A 20,174-nucleotide genomic window follows, 5' to 3' on the forward strand; every position below is an offset into this window, starting at 1 on the left:
CTATGGCCTGTTTCAGTGCTTAGTTCTATTTTACCATTCAAAGAATGCTTTTTGCTTTCTACTGTTTTTTTTTTTTTGATTTAATGCCTGAATTAATTTTTCTTTGTATATCAAGCAATTTGGATTCTCATGCATTGGACAGATTCCTGGCAGTAATCTGAATAATAGCAGGACTTCATATGGAAGAAAGAGGATGATCTGATTTATGTTAAACAGGCAAAAGGGAAAATGAAAAATAAAATACTTACTCAGTAATCATCCTGGAAAACTATTTCTGTCAGAGTCCCCAAAATGGCTTAGAGAAGGTGTTGAACCCCGAGATTCCAGAGTTGTTTTCAGGAGCATGAAGTATTTTAAACACAGACACCCAGAATCTTTAATGCTGTGATGTTAAAAACGGCATTTAAATTCAGAGGGAGAACTTGTGCTTTCAGCTTGAAGAAAATTATATCCAGTGAACAAGAGTGACCACAGTCTACAACTTCAAACTTTGTTGCTCGTTACTTTTTTTCTTGCCTTTGGGGTGATAATTTTCTACAGTGACTCTGACAGTCCAATCAGAATGATTCATAAGACCAATGGTGAAAAGAACTTCTTATTTTTCTCTGGTGTAAATAATCTTTGTCATTTCTGACCTCTCCTGATTTCCTCCTTGTGCTTCTTTGCATGTCTTTTCTGAGTGGTTTGGGGCTTTTTTACATTAAATGTAGGCTTCAGCATAGTTAATGAACAGAAACTTAACTTTGCTTTCCATATAATATGGAAAAGAGGAATACAAAAGAATGGTATAGTGTTTGGGGTTATATAACTTAAGATTTAATTAGTAATTAACTAATCTTTAATGGGGTGCTAGAAGAGCTCACAGCTTCTCAGGTGTCTTCAATGACTTACATCAAAAGTCCTATGTTTAAAATATGTTATATTAGCAAAGTGTAACAATGCCTCACGACAGTTGAGTAGTAGTATTAATGGTTCTTCAGCTTTTTCTTTGTAATAGAGGTGTCCCCATGCTTTTGAAAACTATTCCGAATTTAAGGAAATTAAAAAACATATTTGTGTATGTATGTGTGATGATTTTTATATTTTATTTTATACATTCCAAACAGCTTGAGGAAGTTTTGAGTTCTTTGTGGAGAGTGAGAATGGTGTGGAAAAGATGCTTTTGCTTCAGCAAGACTGGTGTAAGTTCATTTTGATGTGCTCCATCTGTTGAGTAACTATAAAACTTCAGCAGTTTTAAACCAAAATACTGTTGGGGGAATCTCTCCTCTTCACTCTGCTGTCAAATTCATGCAAATACTACTTACTGACTGTGCACAAACCATTTAGCAACATTCATTGTTGGGCAGAGAATACTTAGTAAATTACAACCCCAAAAAATAGTATTTGCCCTTCTGTAGAAGGAAGATATTTAACAAAATTGCGTACTTTTAGTGCTTTGGCTACCTTCTCCCACCGGATGAACAGTTCTGGTCTCATGATTTTCTTTTCTGCAGTGGTTTCAGTGCAGTGCTGTTTGTTCCAGACCTCTGTGGCCCTAATGTTTGAGTTGCAATGAGTTGACTTGCCTGAAACTAATTCAGCCACTCTAATAAAGAGGAGAAATAATTGCCTCTGGGAAATGTGTTAAAAGTACTTAAAGGTAACAATGTTTGGGTTGTGGTATCAGGTTCAGCCAGATCCCTTTTATGTAAGCAGTAAATTGTAGCAGTGACTATAATTCTTTTGTGTGAAGCAGGTAGAATCTCCTTGTTTCTAATGTAATACAATCACCATCTTAAATTTGATTGTTAGGTTGATACACTGATGTCACAGTTCTACTGTGTTATAAAGAGTTCTGGTACTTACAGTCTTTTGTGTGTCCAGACCTGAGCTGATTGTACAATAATATTTTACTCGGGCGTTTTTGTACTAATAGTTGTCAAGTCCTCAGGTCTCTAAGCCTTGACTGAACTTGTGACAACAAATTCAGAATGAATACCTAAAGCTTGTTGTATTTCAGGCAATCAGAGGGGATGAATCTGAGTAAGAAACGAGTCTAGCCTTCCTCTTCTCCCTTCTGCAGTCTTTCAAAGCTTACGGGGGATAGAAGTTACTTCATCCTGTTCTGAAGTGTTCAGAGAGGAGACCCTTACAAGTGGAACACCCTTGGAGACTTAACGCCAGCTCCTCAAGCTCCTCCTTTGATTTTTGGTTGAGTCATGTAGGATGGGAGACATCTCATCCCAGTTGTAGTCCTCTCTATCTCTTCCCCTTCCCCTTCCCCCTTCCTTGTCAAGGCTTAGAGCAACAAGGACAGTAATGTACTTTCAGAATCAGCTTTGGGTGGGACATGGAAATTTTGGGTGGCTAAAGTGAGGTAAAATGTATTCTGCTCGTAGTTATTCTTAGTTTCTGTTCAGCATATGGGACATTGCATTGGTATGCATAAAGCGAGGATATCAGTGCTATCAATTTTTGTTTGGGTATTTGATCTTCTGCAAAAGCCTTGTAGAAACTCTTGGACTTTGCAAGCATTTCCTAAGAATGTCTTTGAACTGTTTTTTTTTTTTAGTGTCTGTCTCTGGTTGCTTCCATATCTTGGGAATCCCACTGGTTTGTTAGTGCCTTCTCTAACATTAAGCATCAGTGTGTCTGCGAGTTCTGTGCAGGTGTGGACTGGCAGGATAGTGTCTTTCAGCTCCCAACAAGATCTGATCAGAGTAGGGGAAAGGCAGTTGCTGCCTGCTGGTTCATGTCAAACAAGGCTCAGCTGGACACTGGTTACCAATTTAAAATTTGGGAAGGGCCCTTGTAATTGAATATAGGTTTTTTACTTTTGTGGCTCCAATTACTTTCCTTTTTTTTTACTTTCACCACTGGCAGCAGTCCTGGACTCTAGCTAAAGACCAAAATCTAAATGAAGCCATTTTTTATAACTAATTTGACATCTTGTTTCCTATTTCATCACTTTTTTTTTTGGTCACCAAATATATAAGGCTGAAATCTTGGTATGTAGGGGAAAACAGGCAAATAATCTCAACAGTGTAAACTTCAATTTATAAATTTGAGACTTGCAACCAGACTGCTGTACAAGAAAACAGATGCCATGCAATAAATTAATTCTAAGCTGAATAATAAACAAGACGTATTGTTAAAGGTCTTTAATGCAAAGAAAGTGATTTCAGACTTTCATATGCTTGTTTTCTGTCTTTGTTTAAATGAAGCCTTTGCATGTGTTTTCTTTATTGTTCTCTTTTGCGCACGTTTGAGCTTTGTTGGGTTGAGGACTCAGTCTCTGGTTGGGCAGTGGTGATTAACTTACACTAAATAGGCAGCAATAATGTGATTTGAGAATGAAAAGGATTCATTTCTTTTAAACGAGGGAAAAAAAAACAAGGTTGAAGGAAATAGTTTACATAATCTGTAAACTAGTTAAGGAGCTGAATATTTATGCAGGTTGAAATTGAAGCTTAGTTGCCCTCTAGGGGTTTTACATTAATACAGCATATGCTAGCTTTTGGGTGTTTTTTTCTTCTTTCAGAATAAAGGTGAGACAAGTCTTTGGAAAAAACTTACATGCTGACAAATCTGTGGTGATAGAGGCATGTGTACATCTGCATTCAGTGAGTAAAACTCATTTAGTTCAAAACCCAGAAAATGGAGGAAAGATTTTTAGCCAGATTAGGTTCTTTTTAATCTCATTGTACCGGTGGAGAATGCACTCACAGTCAACCAGTCATAGCACTGAAGTCCCAACCAGGAAAGGTCCTTACTTTCAGTCCTACATGAACAGAAGACAGAAAGTCACAGGGGGTTGTAGAGGCAGCACCAGGACCCTCAGTCAGTTTCTGCTCATTTCCCAGCTGCTGAATGCTGCTTCAGATTCTTGTGTCCTCAGCTGCCACTGAGTAATGCACAGGGGTCTTCTGTCACTTCTGGTCTTACAGCAGGTTGAGCCCTGGATATTGGTCTGTGATTGAAGGTGTTAGGAATAAACTTAGTCTCCTCCTTTAGAAAGCAATTGACAAAACTGTAGTTCTTGATTGCTTGGATAGGCATGTGATATTTCATTAGAAGTACCCTCATGCCATAGGAAGAAGTGACAAATGGCTTCTAAACTGGAGCTACAGATACACATCCCCTTGTCTTAACTTTCAGTACCTCCTTTGCCAATGATTTTGTAGCAGATGCGCTGTTGGCATACTTACTTTAACAATTGCTAAATAAATTCATAAGAGTTTGGTTGTTTTTCTAAAAATGGAAACCGCATCTATGTGATTGTTTTTGCTGTTTCTTTCATAACACTGTTTATGCTGTATTTATTTGTGTGTTGATGCCCTAAGACGTTTTTGCATCAGAAACAAGATAATTGGAGCAGGCAGAGTAGATACACTTAAACAACTCCCTCCTGCTAAACTTGAATTCCTCTGCATACAGCTTGAGGAGTACAGTGTAATCAACTTTCAGAAGGTAGAGCTGTGTCCATGAGGCTTCAGTGTACCAAACTACACCTGGATTTGTGCTAGTAAATTCAATGTTTTTACACAGATTTTTATGCCATTTGCCTATTAAGCTTTACACTGCAAAACAGTTTCTCTCTTTTGAGGGGTTTTCATACCTAGTTTCTGGTGCATTTTGTTTTGCTGTGTAGATTTATCAAAGACTTGTTTGTAAATTCCCTGTCTATTTTATTGTCTTCAAAATTACAACTTTTATTCTGAAGAACTGTACCTGGTTATTGCAGTCCTTTATTTAAAACATTTTACAGAAGATAAAAGATGAATGTTACACAGTTACTACCAAATTTCCAGATATTGCTAAGTTTTGATAGTGTGCTTTCCTGCCTAATGGTTTAAAGTCATTTCTTCAAAATCACGAAATGAGTAGGGTAGTCTGAAATTCTAAATGCCTCCATAGTCAATGATGCAGTTTTATTTAAAAAAGTAAGTTTATGTACTTTATCACACGATGGCCACAATTGCGAGGATTGAGTTACTCTTCACTGTTCACTTCAGAATATGGACGCAGCAGAATTTTTTTTTCCTGGAAAATTTGCACTTTGGTTTTGTCATCCTTACTAGCACTGAGTAGTACCTCAGTCAGCAGGAATTCTTCAGCAGGAATTCTTCCATGGTGAAGAATTCCTGCCTCCACACCAGCCTATAGCTAGTCGCTTTTGAAAAAAAAGACATTTACTGGAAAGTAGGGTAAGTACATGATAACTGTTTTGGAGATGTTGGAACAGTGGTTGAGGATGAATTGTGACCTGTGAGGGAAAGTAACTTCCTCTTTTAATGACTGTATAAATATTTTATATTCTATATATTGGGAGTATTCTATATTCTCAAAAGACCCGATGTTTTGACCCTATTCTGTGTGCTCCATCTCACCCTCCAGCTGGAGCCCTGGAGGCAGTTTCACTTTTGCTTAGAGGATATTTTGTTTCATTCAAAGGAGTGAGAACTATTCTTACTGCTACCCCCAACCTTCGGTATTGGAGCTCTGCGTTAAACAGGTAGTTTTGGAAATCCATTAAATTGAGCTGGGACAGGGGGAAAGGAAGAGTCCCAGACACAGCACGGTGTAACTGAGAGCTGGTGTCATGGTGGAATAGCTGGGCAAATGCCTCCTCAGGAGTTATATAAATGCCCTGCTCTACCCCCACCGTGTGGTAGAAGGACATTACTGTTACTTCTTCCATTCCGTGGAGCTCTGTTTTTGACAAATAGATATATCTTGCCTTTAGAGTTCGGCTGAAGAGTCAGTCGCTGTGGGACAGAGGGAGGGGTGTTGTTTCTTTAAATCATCTGTTATCCGAACTTCTCAGCTGTCCCCGAGTGGCTCGGCAGCTCCCGAAGGAGGCGGGAGGAGAGGCAGAGGCGAGGCTGCTCTGCGCAGCTCAAGTTGGATGCACTTGTTTATATAAAAGCAGGCAGTGACAGACAGTAGCCATGGGGGAACTTGCATTTGTTCCAGTTCTGCCTCTTCCAGCGCCTGGTATGGTAACGCTTGATGTCAGGGATACTTACTGCAGGGTGGGAGGAAAATTAGATCAAGTCAGTCTTAAAGGAAGCAGTTGTTTAAAACCAGTGCAGTTTAACCAGGTGGCTGTGCTTGCTGGGCGTGCTTTACCTGAAGCCTTATAGAGACGGTGATGCTTGTACTTGACAAGAACATTCCTCAAGCGGGTTTCTTTAGTGGACAAATCATGATTTACCCAAATAAAATGCTTCACAGCAATGTGCTCACTTTGCTTAAAAGGGTAGATTTTTGTAATTTCACTAGGAAGAAAAGGAGATGTGCTTCTCTGGAAAAATCTGCCTGCATAGCCCAGCAGATTGTCATATTTGAGCACTTAAATCTGCCTTGACTGAAAAAGTAGTCACTGTAAAGCCTTATACATAATAGTTATGCCCTTGCTATTTCTCCTATGTCTCCTGAGGACATAACCCTCTTGTGTACTGCTGTGCTCTGCCTGTCTTGCTTAGTCAGAAGCAGGAGGACTTGTCTTGTAGCTCTTATAGAGCTGGGTTGCTGGAATTTACTTAAAAATATGACAGTGTACTAGATTCCTGTGTGTTTGGTGCAAAATGTGTGCACACACATATGTAGGTAGGTGTGTATACTCATGCATACAGAGAATGCTGACAACTCTGTACATCCAGGATGGACAATCAGATCAGGTCAGGATCAGATCAGGTCTATGGCACCAAAACTAACAAGTAGACATTTCTCTTTATCATCTCTGCCAAAGCTGCTTTTGCTGTTACAGTCCAAGTTCTGTTGAAATTCTAGTGACTAAACATATATTGCTAATAAATTCTGTCTTCCACAGTATTTCATCATTTAGCAATAGTCAGGAAAACACTGCCTGACATTTTAAGGTATATGTTCTTTTCTGACTCTGCGACTCTTAGGAAAACACTTTTCCTAGTCAAGTTTCATGTGTGCATTCAGTATTCATATGAAACTGAAAACCAACTGTAGTCTTTCCAACTCCTGTCCCCAAGAAGACGTTTTGGTCAGATCTCATATGTGCAGGACATAGAATGAGCAGAGCTGACCTGCCCTTGTCCTAATGGCAGAACTAAATGCTCCTGAAAGTATCCTGAGATTGCACATATATGTTATTTTCAGAACTCTTTTTTTAAAAAACCTCTTAATTACTTTAATCTGGCATATTTTTGTTAATTCTTTTAAGTATTTGTCTGGGCTTTGTTAGTTGAACTGATTGGGTTGGCTTGAATTGCTGTGTTTGGCTGTGTTCCTCACCTTGTTTAATGTGCTTTTCTTAAACAAAACAATTACTCTCTTTCTTAAACTTTGCTTTTCAGTTCCATTTTCTTGGTGCTTATTATAAAACTGGAAAGAGAAGGTCCAACGATCCGTTGTGGATAAGTGTGGGTCTTTTGGGACAGACAGAAGGGCTTCTCTGCTGTTGCTTGAGGTTTCTGGTTATGCCTCTTAGAAACATGCACATTCTCAGTCTGAATTTAGGTAGCAAATTTTGAACTGCAGGACTCATGCAGTGAGTCTGGTGAGAGGAGTTCCCCCAGCACAAGCCTCTGCGTTGCATGGGAATGGGACTGTATCTTCATGGTTCATGGCTTCTGTGAATGTGCTTGTCATTCCTTGATGGTAGTTTCTTAAGATCCTCTTTTTTTTCCCCCAGAAATTCTGTCTTTAATGGTTGTTGGCTTTGAAAACAAGAGAAACCCTGCTAATATTTCTGTAATAAAATGATGGGCAGCTGAGCAACGACTTTTGATTTGAATTAACTGATGTTGGAGGATCCCTATGTGCCTTACATCAATTTTCAGAACTGCTGTGGTATTGTGATTTTAAAAAAACCCTATATTTTTAAAAATAATTTTTGAAACAGAATGTTTAAATAGGCCATTGATTTCCTATATTAATTTTAAAAGCCCATTGCAAGCAGTTGACCAAACCTAGATCCTTGTAATATCAATGTATGTAGGACATGAAAACTTTGGAGACTCTTGTTCCTAAGTAGGTAGGTGGCACTTGCAGAGCGAGTAACTGGATGTTCTGAAAAAAACCCAACCAGCTCTCAAACATTTTTGATCTGGGTAGAGTGCGTTTGCTCCCTACTGCTCTGGCCTGTTTCTGTATCCAGCTGAGAGATACTTTGAGGCCAATTAATTTTTGCAGCAGGATTTTGAAAACCTGCTAATGAAAAAAGCACGCATGGTATGAAACAAAGAACTACAATTGCAATAGTTGGGAGTTTAGCAGGACTTGGGTGGGCCAGGGCAGATAGATTTTGAAGGAATCCAGGCTAGCATATACCTTTCTGGTTTCAGGAGGTTTTTTTCCCTCTTTCATCCTCTTGGTTTGGATGCTTGTCCATTTAGACCCCCCCATGTAAGACATCCTAAGGGTTCCTAAGGGTTTTGAAGGGCATGTGAGAACTTTGTGCTTCAAGGTATAAGCCAGGCTTACAGTTGATAAGGATTAAGAAGAAACTTCATTTGAAAAGATGTTTTTCTATAATTTAGACTTTCTGACACATTTTTTTAAAGTAGCTATTACTGCCTTCTGAGAAAGATGGTGTACAGGACAAATAGGCCCTTTGATCCAGTATGTTATTTTCTTATCTCTAAATGTTCCCTAAAGCAAAGTCTTCAGTTTTATTTCTAGGATATTGGTAAGATGCTTTCTTTATCCCAAGGCATTGTGTTTAGATAAACAATTTCTAGATTTTTTTGGGAAATACTCTTCCTCTGCAGATCACAGTTGTGCTGTTTGCCTTCCTGATGTTTCTCTTCTGCTGTATGTTCACCTCAGTCATGAGATGAGGGAGGTTTCTACGTTTTATTTTGGAGTGCCAGAGATGCTGTGGTCTACTGGGGGATCCTCTGTTTGCACTCTGTACTTTAAGATAAAGCTGCTTTTCTATGCTGAGAGTGCCCTGGAAAAGATTGGCCAGGAGGATGAATATCCTTTCCTTAATATTCCTGCATTCCTGGGATTCTCTGCTCCCCAGTCCTGTATTGTGTGCTAGTATGTATTGATCACCTCACCTAGGACAGATGCCTGCAGCTAAAAAAGCTGAAATGGAGCAGATTTTGGGGGGTTGGTGATGAGCAGGATAATGGAAAGTATATGATTTTTATGTTGTAGCAAATGAATATTTGCAGAGACAAAGTATTTGATCTGATAACAGAGGTTCACTTGAAAGAATCAAGGTTATTTTATGTCAATTTTCTCTTTGCCCTATATAAGATGCATTTAATTATTTCATGCTATCTCCTTCTATTCAAATTAATCTGCCTTATATATATTGTTGCTCAAATTAGAATAATTCTTTAATCAGCTGTGTTATGCATGCTATAGAAGGCTAGAATAGGAAAGCTACTCCTAGCATACTGACGATGCATGTATTTTATTTGTTGTTGTAATTTAAAAGTAAAATCAGAAATATTGATTTCTACTTGACTGGAGAGATGATTTAGTTTGAATATCAGACTGATCTTAATCAGGTGAGAATTAATTGAGTTGGAGGTATTAGATATTCAGTGATGTTAACTGAACCATGAGCAATCTACGGAGAAGCTTTCTTTTGTACTGTGTTGGAAATATCAAATAGCTCATACTCTACAACGTAAAACAATCTCTTCATGTTCATGCTACTACTTCCTCTGGCTCATTAAATGCACCAGTAATCTGTCTGTGCATACTGAGTCATCTTCAAAGTAACAAGCTAATGAATCATCATTTAATACAAAATTAAAAGCATAATAACTACCCTTAAAAATGTTGCTGGTAATGTTTTGGCTCATTTAATATTTTTGTACACATTTTGCAAATGTAGGTTTTAAAATTTTGCCCTTATTTAGATTCTAAAGGGAGCTGTTTCCTCCTCCTTCTGCTATCACCCCCCAAATCCCCTTTGTTATTTGGGCATTTTTTCTCCACTTAGTGGTACAGCCCAAGTAATGACCCAAACACTGGATAAAACTAGTATTTTTTTTTTTTTGTGTAGAGGGGAAAAAACCTACCCCAGAATAAGTCTGGTCTGGATCATGATGGTTTGGTTTTTTTTTTTTTTTTTCTTATTTTAAGAGTGTGATAGCAGTATCATAAGTGTTGAGAAAATATAAATGGTGAGATAACACCTCTGTAGGACTTTCTCTTAAGTAGTAAAATTGTAAAGTCTTTAAATAAACGAGAGCCAGACCTGAGAGGATCAATTTATCTTGATAATGGGGAATATTTCATTTATTTTGTGTACAAGCACATCTGCAAAATAGATGCACAATTATAACTGAGAAAACTACGGTTCCAACATGATGTGAAATGTACAACACTTCGCAATATGAGGCAATATGAAAGTGCCAAGTATTTTTATAATCTGAATCTGCAAAAAATGAACTTTCAGAAACAGCCTTCATGCTACAAACAGTTCATACATTGAAAATAATGAGGAGGATTCCTTGGTGTTATATCAACACAGTTTCCATGCAGCTGCTTGTCTGGAGATAAGTCCCACTTTTTATTCTTCTCTTACTTTGCACATAGGAAGACTTTGATGTCTGGAGGAAGAAATAATTAACTATCTTAATATTTAAAAATATTTTAAGTAAAAAGTAAAAATCCTTTAGAAATCTGCTACAAATACAATCTGATGCTGGTTGTTCCTCTTTATTAAATTACAAAAAAAACCCACAACTTTCAGTTTGTTTTTTAGCTTGTGGCAGGACATAACATGTTTTTTTTTTATTAAGTCTTCCCTTTATATACAGATAACTGAAACTTCAGCAGTCCAACACACCTATTCCAACATTTCATTCTGAATGCAGCACAGTGAAGAAACCTGTTTGGGTGTGGGATGGTATTGTAGGGTACATAAAGAACACTTGCATAATGAATATGTTGCCTTGTTTATGTTGTCTACTGTTTGTAGTCCTGTAGACATTGAGATTAACAGTGTTAAATTTAACCTTGTCTGGTTTAATGGTGTGGAAGAAAATCATCGTCTTTATTCTGCAGAGCTGTGCCTGTGTCTTATGCCCGATGTTGGTTTGTACCTTTGACTCAAAATATTACAAATTTTATATTTTTGTCATAGGGAGCAAATATTTCTTGAACCTATGAATATGTTCTAAAGTTAAAATGGACAGGACTTTTTATCTCCTTTTTTAAAATTAGGACTTGTAAGTCACAGGACATCTGTTCATGGACCCCCACCAACTTTGTTGTAGCTTTCTGGTAATGTATCTGATCTTTTCAAATTAATACTTTACTGTGCATTGTATGTGCCTGTCTGGCTGCTTGAACAGACAGGGAAATAATTTGTCCAGTCTTTGCTCTGTGATGAGTGAACTGTTAGCCAGTTTCACGTCAGTTTCCATCTGCTTCTCATATTATCTTGTGGTAAAGTCATAAAACAGAGTTGGGGGAAAAGCAATTAGAAATACTAAAGAAAAACATTCTTCTTAGATACTGTTTCTTTCAGCAGAGATTAGTGTGGACTGTAAAGATCTTTGTAAACAATGTTCTTTACTGTGCCAACCTAGCTAATTATCAGAGAAACCGTAATAAAAAGAGTGCTCTGTAACTTAAAGAAGTTTTTAATCAACCATCAAATATACTAAGTCAGGCACTCAAAATTAATTCTTCATGCCTCCAACATAATTTGTATAATTCTGTATCTGAAGGGAATTACAGAAAGACAATGCATGTCTGTCTAGCTTTATAGATAAATTAAGAAGGCTTTGAAAAGTTACTTTTTTCTGTTCTGTGACTTTACATATGTCAGGATCAAATTTCTCCTAGTTTTTTGTGTTGTGCTTTCTCAGGTGCGTAAGTTGGGATGGGAAGACCCAGTGAAACCTGGCTCTTGGATCCAGGGCAGTGCCACAGGGAGGTGCCAGGGACCAAACTCAGCAGCTCTCTGAGCTGCTCAGAGCCGGAGATGTTCCCTGCTGAAGAGTCAGTCCTTGGAAGGACTCACTCATCTCTGGCCTCAGCCAAAAAGCCCTCCTGTCTCTCCCTGAAAATGGGGTCTTCCCATCATAGGCAGATCCCTTGCACATGCCAGCATGCCATAGTGGGCAGGTGAGAATTGGCAGAACTGAATTGCTCTGTATTCAGACATGACTGTTCAGCTTTTGTTCACTTAACAGCAGACCTCTGTCTTGGCAAAGATACATTTTGGCCTTATATACTGGTTGATTTAGAAAAGGTACTAAATTGCAGGCTTGCTTTAGCAGTTAAAATCTCTCTATGTGGCCATAATGGCCAGAATGTAATGAGACTTAAAATTCTCTTTGAACTGCGACCTCTTATTTTGGATTTACCTTGCAACAGAAATGCAAAGCTTTCTTCATCAGAGATAAAGAAGAAATCCAGCCTCAAATCAGTGTTGGGCTGTTCAGTGAAGTCTCTCTGAGATGTAGCCTCGAGAAGAGATCTTTGCTCTGTGTGCATCCTTTTAGACAGAGCCTGTGGCATGGAGAGGAGCCTGTGGGGTATCCTATGTCAGATATGATGTCATGAACCATGACTGCTGCAGGTGAAAGGAGGGTCTGTAGCCAGTTTCCGTGGTAACTGGTAGGCACCTGCAGCTTGCTGACGCAGTAGTGGATCTGTCCTTGCCTGTGCTCAGAGCATTCAGTGATGGACATATGTAGCTGTCCTAGAAAAGCCTTGGCAAAGGGTTGATTTGATGGAGGACAAGCCTTTTTCCTCTTTCTTACAAGGCATTTTCACTTCTGTGGTGTTGAGCTCTGTTCCTCAGTTTATTTGGCTTGTATCTGGAAATATTGGGAATAACTTTTATTGTTTGAAAAATGACTTTCCTTTGTGTTAACGTTTGCAATGAATTTAGAGACTTGCTCAAATTTATCTCTTGTTTTACTGCTGCTTGAGGTTTTGTTTTGGTAGCTTGCTTCTTGCAGGAAGAAAGAAAACTTATCAGCCCATGAACTTCTGAAGTCATGGAAAGCCATTTCCTGAAGTCATAAAGATAGTACCATACACAAGATTATGAAAAGATCAATTCTATTCTTTCTGTAATGTGCAGTGTATCAGGAAGAGGCTTTGTTTGGATTCTTTAGTGTTCTGATTACCCCTCATGGCTGCTAAAATGTTAAATTGAAATAGGTTTGTAACTAGATGCTGTGTATCTTCTCCTTTTGTGGTGTCTTCCTGTGCATTCTGAAACTTTGGTCAACAATGCAGATATTGCCTGAGTGAGGAATGACTAAGGCTTGTCAGACATGGAGATTAATTCTTGGTTTGAGATATCTGCAACTGTTGAGCACTATTTCTGACATTATTCTCCAAACGAGTGGATTAAACACTGTTTGTGCTGCTCAGCATTGACACATTTCATTTCATGGAAAAGTCATAGGATCATGGAATAAGCTGAGTTGGAAGGGACCCATCAGGATCATCAAGTCCAACTGCTGGCCCTTTGCAGAACACCCCTATCACACCATGTGCCTGAGACCATTGTTGAAATGCTTCCTGAGCTCTGGCACATTTGGTGCTTTCCTGCATTTCCCTGGAGAGCCTGTTCCAGTGCCCAGCACCCTCTGGGTGGATATCTTTTCCTGATAGCCAACCTAAACTAGCCCTGACCCAGCTTCATGCCGTTTCCTTGAGTCCTGTCACTGGTTAGGAGAATGAAGAGGTTGGTACTTGCCCCTCTGTGAGCAAGACAAAAGCACAATTGAAAATTAAAAAAAAATATTCTCCAGACTCCTGGAAGGTTTCTAGTAAGTGTCTATAACTAAACCTGTCTTGCACTCCTTACATGACTGCCAAACAGAAGAGATGGATAATCAAGTTTTGTGTGTTCATATAAGGATGCCTAATATGCTTTAACCTTCTTCCTCTCTGTTGTTAAGCTTCAGTAATGTTAAAGCTAAACAGCTGGAAGCAGTTTTATCACTTTGCAACAGTGCCTGGCCATGTACCACAGGCAGGGCCTTCTGAAGCCAGGGAATGCTGGCAATTGCAGTTCAGGCTTTTTTTGTTCACTGGGACATCACGCCTTTAACCAATCAAGACTGGTGAGTTAACAAGTGAGAGGGACCTCCTGTTGTCTTCAGTGGTTTTTTACTTCACAGCTTCCAGAAGAAATGATTACTACTGAAAAAAAAAAATACCCAATCCAAAACCTCAGCACAGCACTTAAAGTAGTGCCTGTAGAGAGTACAAATCAAACTAAACAAACCAAAAGCTTTCAAAAGCTTTGTATGTTTTTCCTACAAAAAAACCAAAGGTCATTTTTGGAAATATACTAAGAGGTATGATTTTTCTGAGATGCTGATGTAGGAACAGTCAATATAAATAGTCCAGGAAAGAATGGAAGAAATGTCAGATTCACCCTTGAAAACTAAAGAAATATTCTGATAACCTGATAACACATTTGTCTTGTTCTGAGCTTAAACTGCTTAGTAAACTTGAACTGTCCAGGTGTTTCCTCAAAGCTGTGCTTGTGCATTTGGGTTACTTTAAGTCTAAAACACATAGATCTTAGAAACTGGGTATGGTTGTTAATAGATACCTTTGAGCACAGGTTACAATGTCTTCCCAGCTGGTAAGTAACTGGTTAACTTAATCCTATTTTCTGCACACTTTAATCTGGTTTCCATGTAGGATGTGGTGGAGTTGCCAGTGTGTAATGCTGGGTGCGGTGTTGGAGAAGGTTTTTATGTGTTCACCAATAAATAATATGTTTGAAGTTGGTAAGAAGTCAGTTCTTTGCAGAGTTTCACAGTATAAGGACACTGAAATCTGTCATCACCACTTTCAGCAAACACTACCTTGTCTTGTAAATTATTTAGTGAAAGCCTAATTAATAATAGCGTGGACAAGCAGATTAATCTCACCTAGGGATTGCTTGCAGCTGTTGGATCACTTTCTCAAAATCTTAACAGTAGTGTCGAGGATTCTAAAAGGTGGATTTTGTTCCACTGAGGTCCACAATTGCTTAATGCCCATTTCAGTGGGCATCTGCTATGAGTAAAGGACAGGAGTGCTGGCTTTATAGGCACAAATCTCTTCTTTCTTGTTTATTTAAGTCTTGATGTACCTATACACTGAGCATAGGTAACATGATTTAGCTGTTGTGTAATGTAGTACCTTAAAGTTTTGATGTTACTAGAATAGCTGTAAATTTTGCTAAGTATGTGCAAGAAAATAATTTTTGTATGCCCTAAATTTGCTGCCTATTAAATCGCTACCAGGAAGACCTGAGAGGAGTAGAAATGGATGGAATTCTGGAAGGGGTGGTAGGAGTGAATGTTGTTCTTGATCTGGCTCCTGGTTGATTGTGGACACATGGCTTTCTTTTTCTCTCTCTCTTTCTCTCTCTTTTCCATCTGCTAAATGTAGCTGATTACCTCTTAGAACAGTTTGAAATCTCCTGATAGAAATAACAGCCAATTCTTATCTAGGGTTATTATTCTGTGGAACATCTGTACAGGGTGCTGGTAACAATGAGACATAATTTTAGTTACTCACAGATTAATCCCATGTCCTTAGCCATGACTTTGCTGTTCTGTTTTAGTGTCTCACTGACTTGTTTTTAAGTCTTAAGGTCCTTAAAACAGACCAGGTACTTTCACTTGACTGAGCAACTTCATTGTTCTTAAGTGCCAGAGATGTAGGTGGTAGCCCTGAGTAGAGCATGTGAAAAGCAGGCACAAGCATCTTGGATTTGCTGCAAGAATAACTTCAGAAATGGTATTAGCAACAGCAATATGTGTGTGAATGTGCTACATGATGAGGGGAGAATCCCAGTTAAAGTGTTGTTGCTAAACAAGTGACAAAGACCGTGCAAACAGTATGAGAATCTGGGCCAACTATGGTTATATTAATAATAAATCAGATCTGGTCTGCTACTTCCTACATAAAGGGTTTTTCCACCTATTGTCATTTCTCTAACTTTAATGTCATTTGTGTTGTTTTTTTTTCCCTAGCATTTACTAAATGCTGTCAAGAAACTGGTGTTCTGATGGTGGTGAAGTGTCGGCAGGAGAACGCAGCACTGAAGGACTGTCTGGTTGGCTAGTAAGTCCCTCATGAGCTTTTGCTGGGGTTTTGTGCATGGCCTGTACTAATCTAGAAATGTTAACTATTCTGAAAAGGGCCGTGCAGGGTTAGGGACTTGGATGTATTTTCTGAAAATGGTGTCTTTGCTTTATTAAAACCGTGCTGGTCAGGGCCCTAACTGATAAGATTTTATTTACCTTATGAATCTCTGGCTACAGAGGCTCTATTCTTGATTCACCTGGGTACAGATTTCAGCCCAGAGGACCTGCAGCCCTTTATTTGCTCTGGTACATCACAGATGTGGGGATAGGGGCACACAGTGAAGCTTCTTCGTAGTCTGTTAGTAAGGCAGTAAAAGTTGTTTTTCATTTTGCTTCTGTTTTTTAAGATTTAGTCTGTCTTGAAAGTGTCCTGCTGTTGTGAACGGCAGTAGCAGGAGCAATGGGAAATTGTTATATATATGAGAGAGTCAACTCAATGCCATGGTGGATTGAAACATCTTTTTTGGAAGTCCTAATTTACCCCCAGTGCCATTAGGCTGAAGTGTTAGATTCTTGAATTTCCCAGGGTGAGGGCTGCGAAGTTTTTGAGTTTGACTGAGGGGAAAAAAGGTTGGCTTGATTTTGGGTGTGTCCTGCTCTCTTAAACCAGCAATTGAGATTAAAAATAAATGCCTTTGTACTAAGACAGTTATCCTCAAGTATTTAGAAACTGATGAAAAAAAACATCTGCAGCCAGGCTAGAATTTAGGCCTAACTGCAGTCAGAACTTGCTGGAGTTACTCAGTTTTGTCTGTTCCTTCACCTTTTGAAAAAAATAAAATTAAACAAAATTCTTCTGACAAAAAAAAAAAGTTTATAGTGTTGAATAATTATAGCTCAAAAAAAATTACGAGAGAAAGGAATTTAATGTAATGATCGAGGATCATTAAATCTACTGTTAAAAGACATACATTTGAACCTATTCCCAGTAGTTATGTGGATGCATTTAAAAAATAAGTCACCTCCAGCAGGTTCCCATGGTGAAGAGGATAACGGCAAGTGAATTCTTCAGCTGAACTTAAATACCAAACATGTTTCCATTTTTCTGCCTTTCCTCTTGGTGGCTTCACTACAGAGGCATGAAAAGGAAAGGTATTTTACTGTTAAGGGCAGACAAGTTTTCTTTGGGTGTGGAAGGAAGATCAGTTATGAGTGGTACTCGTGCAATATCTGTTCAATATTCCAAGATGAAAAACAATATGTGTTTTTCTGTCTTGTAGCTATTCTGATCCATCATTCTATGAAGAATGCAAAGCAGAATATTTGAAGCAAAGAGAAGAATACAGAGCAACTGGAATTAAGAAAAAAAGACAGAAGTTTACTCCAAATGTGTGATTAAAACTTAAAATGAACTTTTTTTTTATATGCAATTTGGATTTCACTTGATTTAAACAGACTTAAATTGTCTGTACCACTCTGTGTGGAGTTTAACTGAAATACACAAAATGAGATGAATGGAGAATAAAATAATGTCTGAAATTAAGAGTCAACTTTAAAACTTTTAATAATTAAAGATCTAGAGTATGCTGTCACAGTTGCATGAGAGGTTGCAAAGGTGTGTTCCTCTATCTGGACCTGAGATTTTGTTATCAGTGTACAATTTGGAGTTTACAATTCCAGCATGTCCATTTGGAGTTTAAAGCCTATATCTAGCTGCATGAGCCAGGCTACATAAAAACTTAAGGGTGAATAATTTAAGTTGTATTAACTGGTCACAGATTGGGTATACACTGACGTTGGTCTGTTAGTCATCTCCTGAAGCTGACTGTATGCAGATGCACTTACTAGAAGAGAAGGATGGTAAATGTTGAAGAGCTACCCAGACCAATGTGAATTACCCTTTTCATCAAAATGTTGTCAGATGAGAGCCTGGCAGTACTTGTGCCTGCACTGTAACTCATTTTTAAGTCTACACTGTGACGCGCTTTGAAGCCTACACTGTCAGAAGGGATGGATGCCTTGCGCTTGTGCGCGGCCCAGACTGACCATTGCAACTCTAGGGGAGAAAGTAATCTCATCCAGACCTTCCCTGAGAACAGGGAATAAGCTGCCATGCTTCAGGAGTGAGTGAGTGACCACACGTGGAAAATTATCCCAGGCTGAGGTGAGTAAACAACTAAACCAGCCGTAGAAGATGCAGATCACATTGCAGCAACTGAGCAGGTCCCTAATTTAAAAAGAGCACACAAATGATCTTTTGTGTACTGATACTTGAAGCTGCTTAATTTTAGTTAATTAATTAAATTATTAAAAAATTAATTGTAATTGCTTAAATGGATTCACTTATGGCTTCACTTAGAGATACTAATAGAAAGTTTTAGAAACTATCTTGGAGTATCATCCAGACATTCTGAAATATAACTAAATTCTTTAAAAGGCAGGAAAGGCTGCACTTAAACTTGGTAAATTTAATGCCCTGATTAAAGAAGAAAAAAAAAGTAATTTTCTGAGTATGGAGTAGGATTTGATACTGCTCCATTGGAAGAGGCAACATTTTACTTGTTTATTTTAATACTACACCGCAAACAGTATTCCTCTATTCAAGGAGGAAAGTCTGACACATGTATATGAAGGACTTAATGCTGCAGGTTAGTCATTGCCCTTTATTCTGTGCCTGTTACTGGAATAATCATTAATAATGTTGCTTCAGTAGACTGGGTGGAGGACTGGACTTGTGAGTGACAAACTAAAAAGATGTGTAGCATTCTGCCTTGTTAGGCAAACTTAAGTGGCACTCAGCTCTAAAAGTAACCACCTTGAAATAGTTTATGTGGAACAGTGTCCTGCACATGTTCTCAGCTTCTTATCTCAAGGGTTTTGGAAAACAAAAATATTCCTAATTAGTTGCTTTGTTGTATGTATTTTAAAAAGGAGGAAATTTAAAATAGACGGTGACATGTTTTTAATGACAGTGGCTGTTCATCTGTCCCATTATGAAAATATGTGAACCTCTGAAAAGCCAGCCTGGGTGACTGAAAATGTTGGCAGAAGCCCTTCCCCAGAGCATTGGGGTGGGAGTGAGCATTGTCTTAAAGGCAATGCTGGGTGCTGCCAGCGGTGTGTGCCTGCACTGAGGGCTCCCCTGGGTCATACTCAGCTGTGGCTCAGGCCTGAGTCAGACAACAGCACCAGCAATTCAGGCAGGTCTCCTTCTGTGGCTCAGCAGAAATTGTGAGCAGCAGGTGCGGGGCAGCCCCAGTGCAGTGACCAGGACAGCAGGAGAGAAAGGGATGTGTGGAATGGAACAAAGCTCAGGTGAAACTGCATTCCCCACCCTTCAATACAGGCTGTATGTGAACCTGCCCACATGTCACACCTGAAATTCCATGCACTGAATGGTACTGTTGGCCATTTATTTATCTTTTTTCTACATCTGGATTACTGGAGCTCCTCTGTTTACTCTGCTATGCACTTAGAGCAGGGATTGGCCCTCGGATCATGCATCAGCTTCCTCTGAAATACACCTCTGGCCTTAATGTGATGTTCCCTAGCTTTGAATTCTTGGTTTCACACCTTTCATTTTCTTAGTATCTTGTGCATATCCTGTACGTGAATTGCATTTACATCTTTTATTTAAAGTTTAAATGAAAGAATGAGTACCATGACATGACAAACTCATACCACTGAATTATTTTCGGTTTTGGTTTTGTCTCAGCCGTACACTCTCCTTCCTACTCAGGTTAACTGGAGGCAGCCCTGGATTCTAATCAGTGTAAGAAAACACAGCACAGGGGCCTATCTGTCCTCTTCAGAGCACTTGGCAGGCACCCCAGACACCCCCATTTTTCACTGGAGGCTGCACTCTCTGGCTGTATTAAAGGTCTCTTCAAGCTCCTGAGGGGCACCCCCTATGAATGGAAGATATGAGAGGAAAGAAGGAGAAGGTGTCATATACTTATTTAAAAGTTTGCCTTCAGAGAGTAAAACCCAAACTCGGAGGGAATATGAGGGGCAGTTTGTAATGCACAGGGTTTTCAAAGGGCAGTGCAACAGCTACTGCAGTCTGAGACAGCACCCAGAAATTAACATGCAAGCCAGAAACCCATTCTGCTCCACATTTACTACAGCCATACTCCTCCTCAGGTAATTCCTGCAAATAATTCCTCCCTCCCGTTTACTCTG

General features: G+C 38.9%; 1 protein-coding gene across 2 annotated transcripts in view; it reads left to right on the top strand.

Moving 5' to 3' along the window:
* CMC1 (C-X9-C motif containing 1) overlaps positions 1–18,326 on the top strand; it is a 43,160-nt gene extending 24,834 nt beyond the window's left edge. For both annotated transcript variants that reach the window (XM_038123676.1, XM_038123667.1), the window contains exons 3-4: positions 15,939–16,029; positions 17,273–18,326. In XM_038123676.1, the coding sequence (XP_037979604.1) occupies positions 15,939–16,029; positions 17,273–17,387 (206 nt within the window). In that variant the 3' untranslated portion in view covers positions 17,388–18,326. The remainder of the gene's footprint in view (positions 1–15,938; positions 16,030–17,272) is intronic.
* Positions 18,327–20,174: the final 1,848 nt, after the last annotated feature.

This window comes from Motacilla alba, chromosome 2 (genome assembly GCF_015832195.1).
Source record: "Motacilla alba alba isolate MOTALB_02 chromosome 2, Motacilla_alba_V1.0_pri, whole genome shotgun sequence".
NCBI classification, from domain to species: Eukaryota; Metazoa; Chordata; class Aves; order Passeriformes; family Motacillidae; genus Motacilla; species Motacilla alba.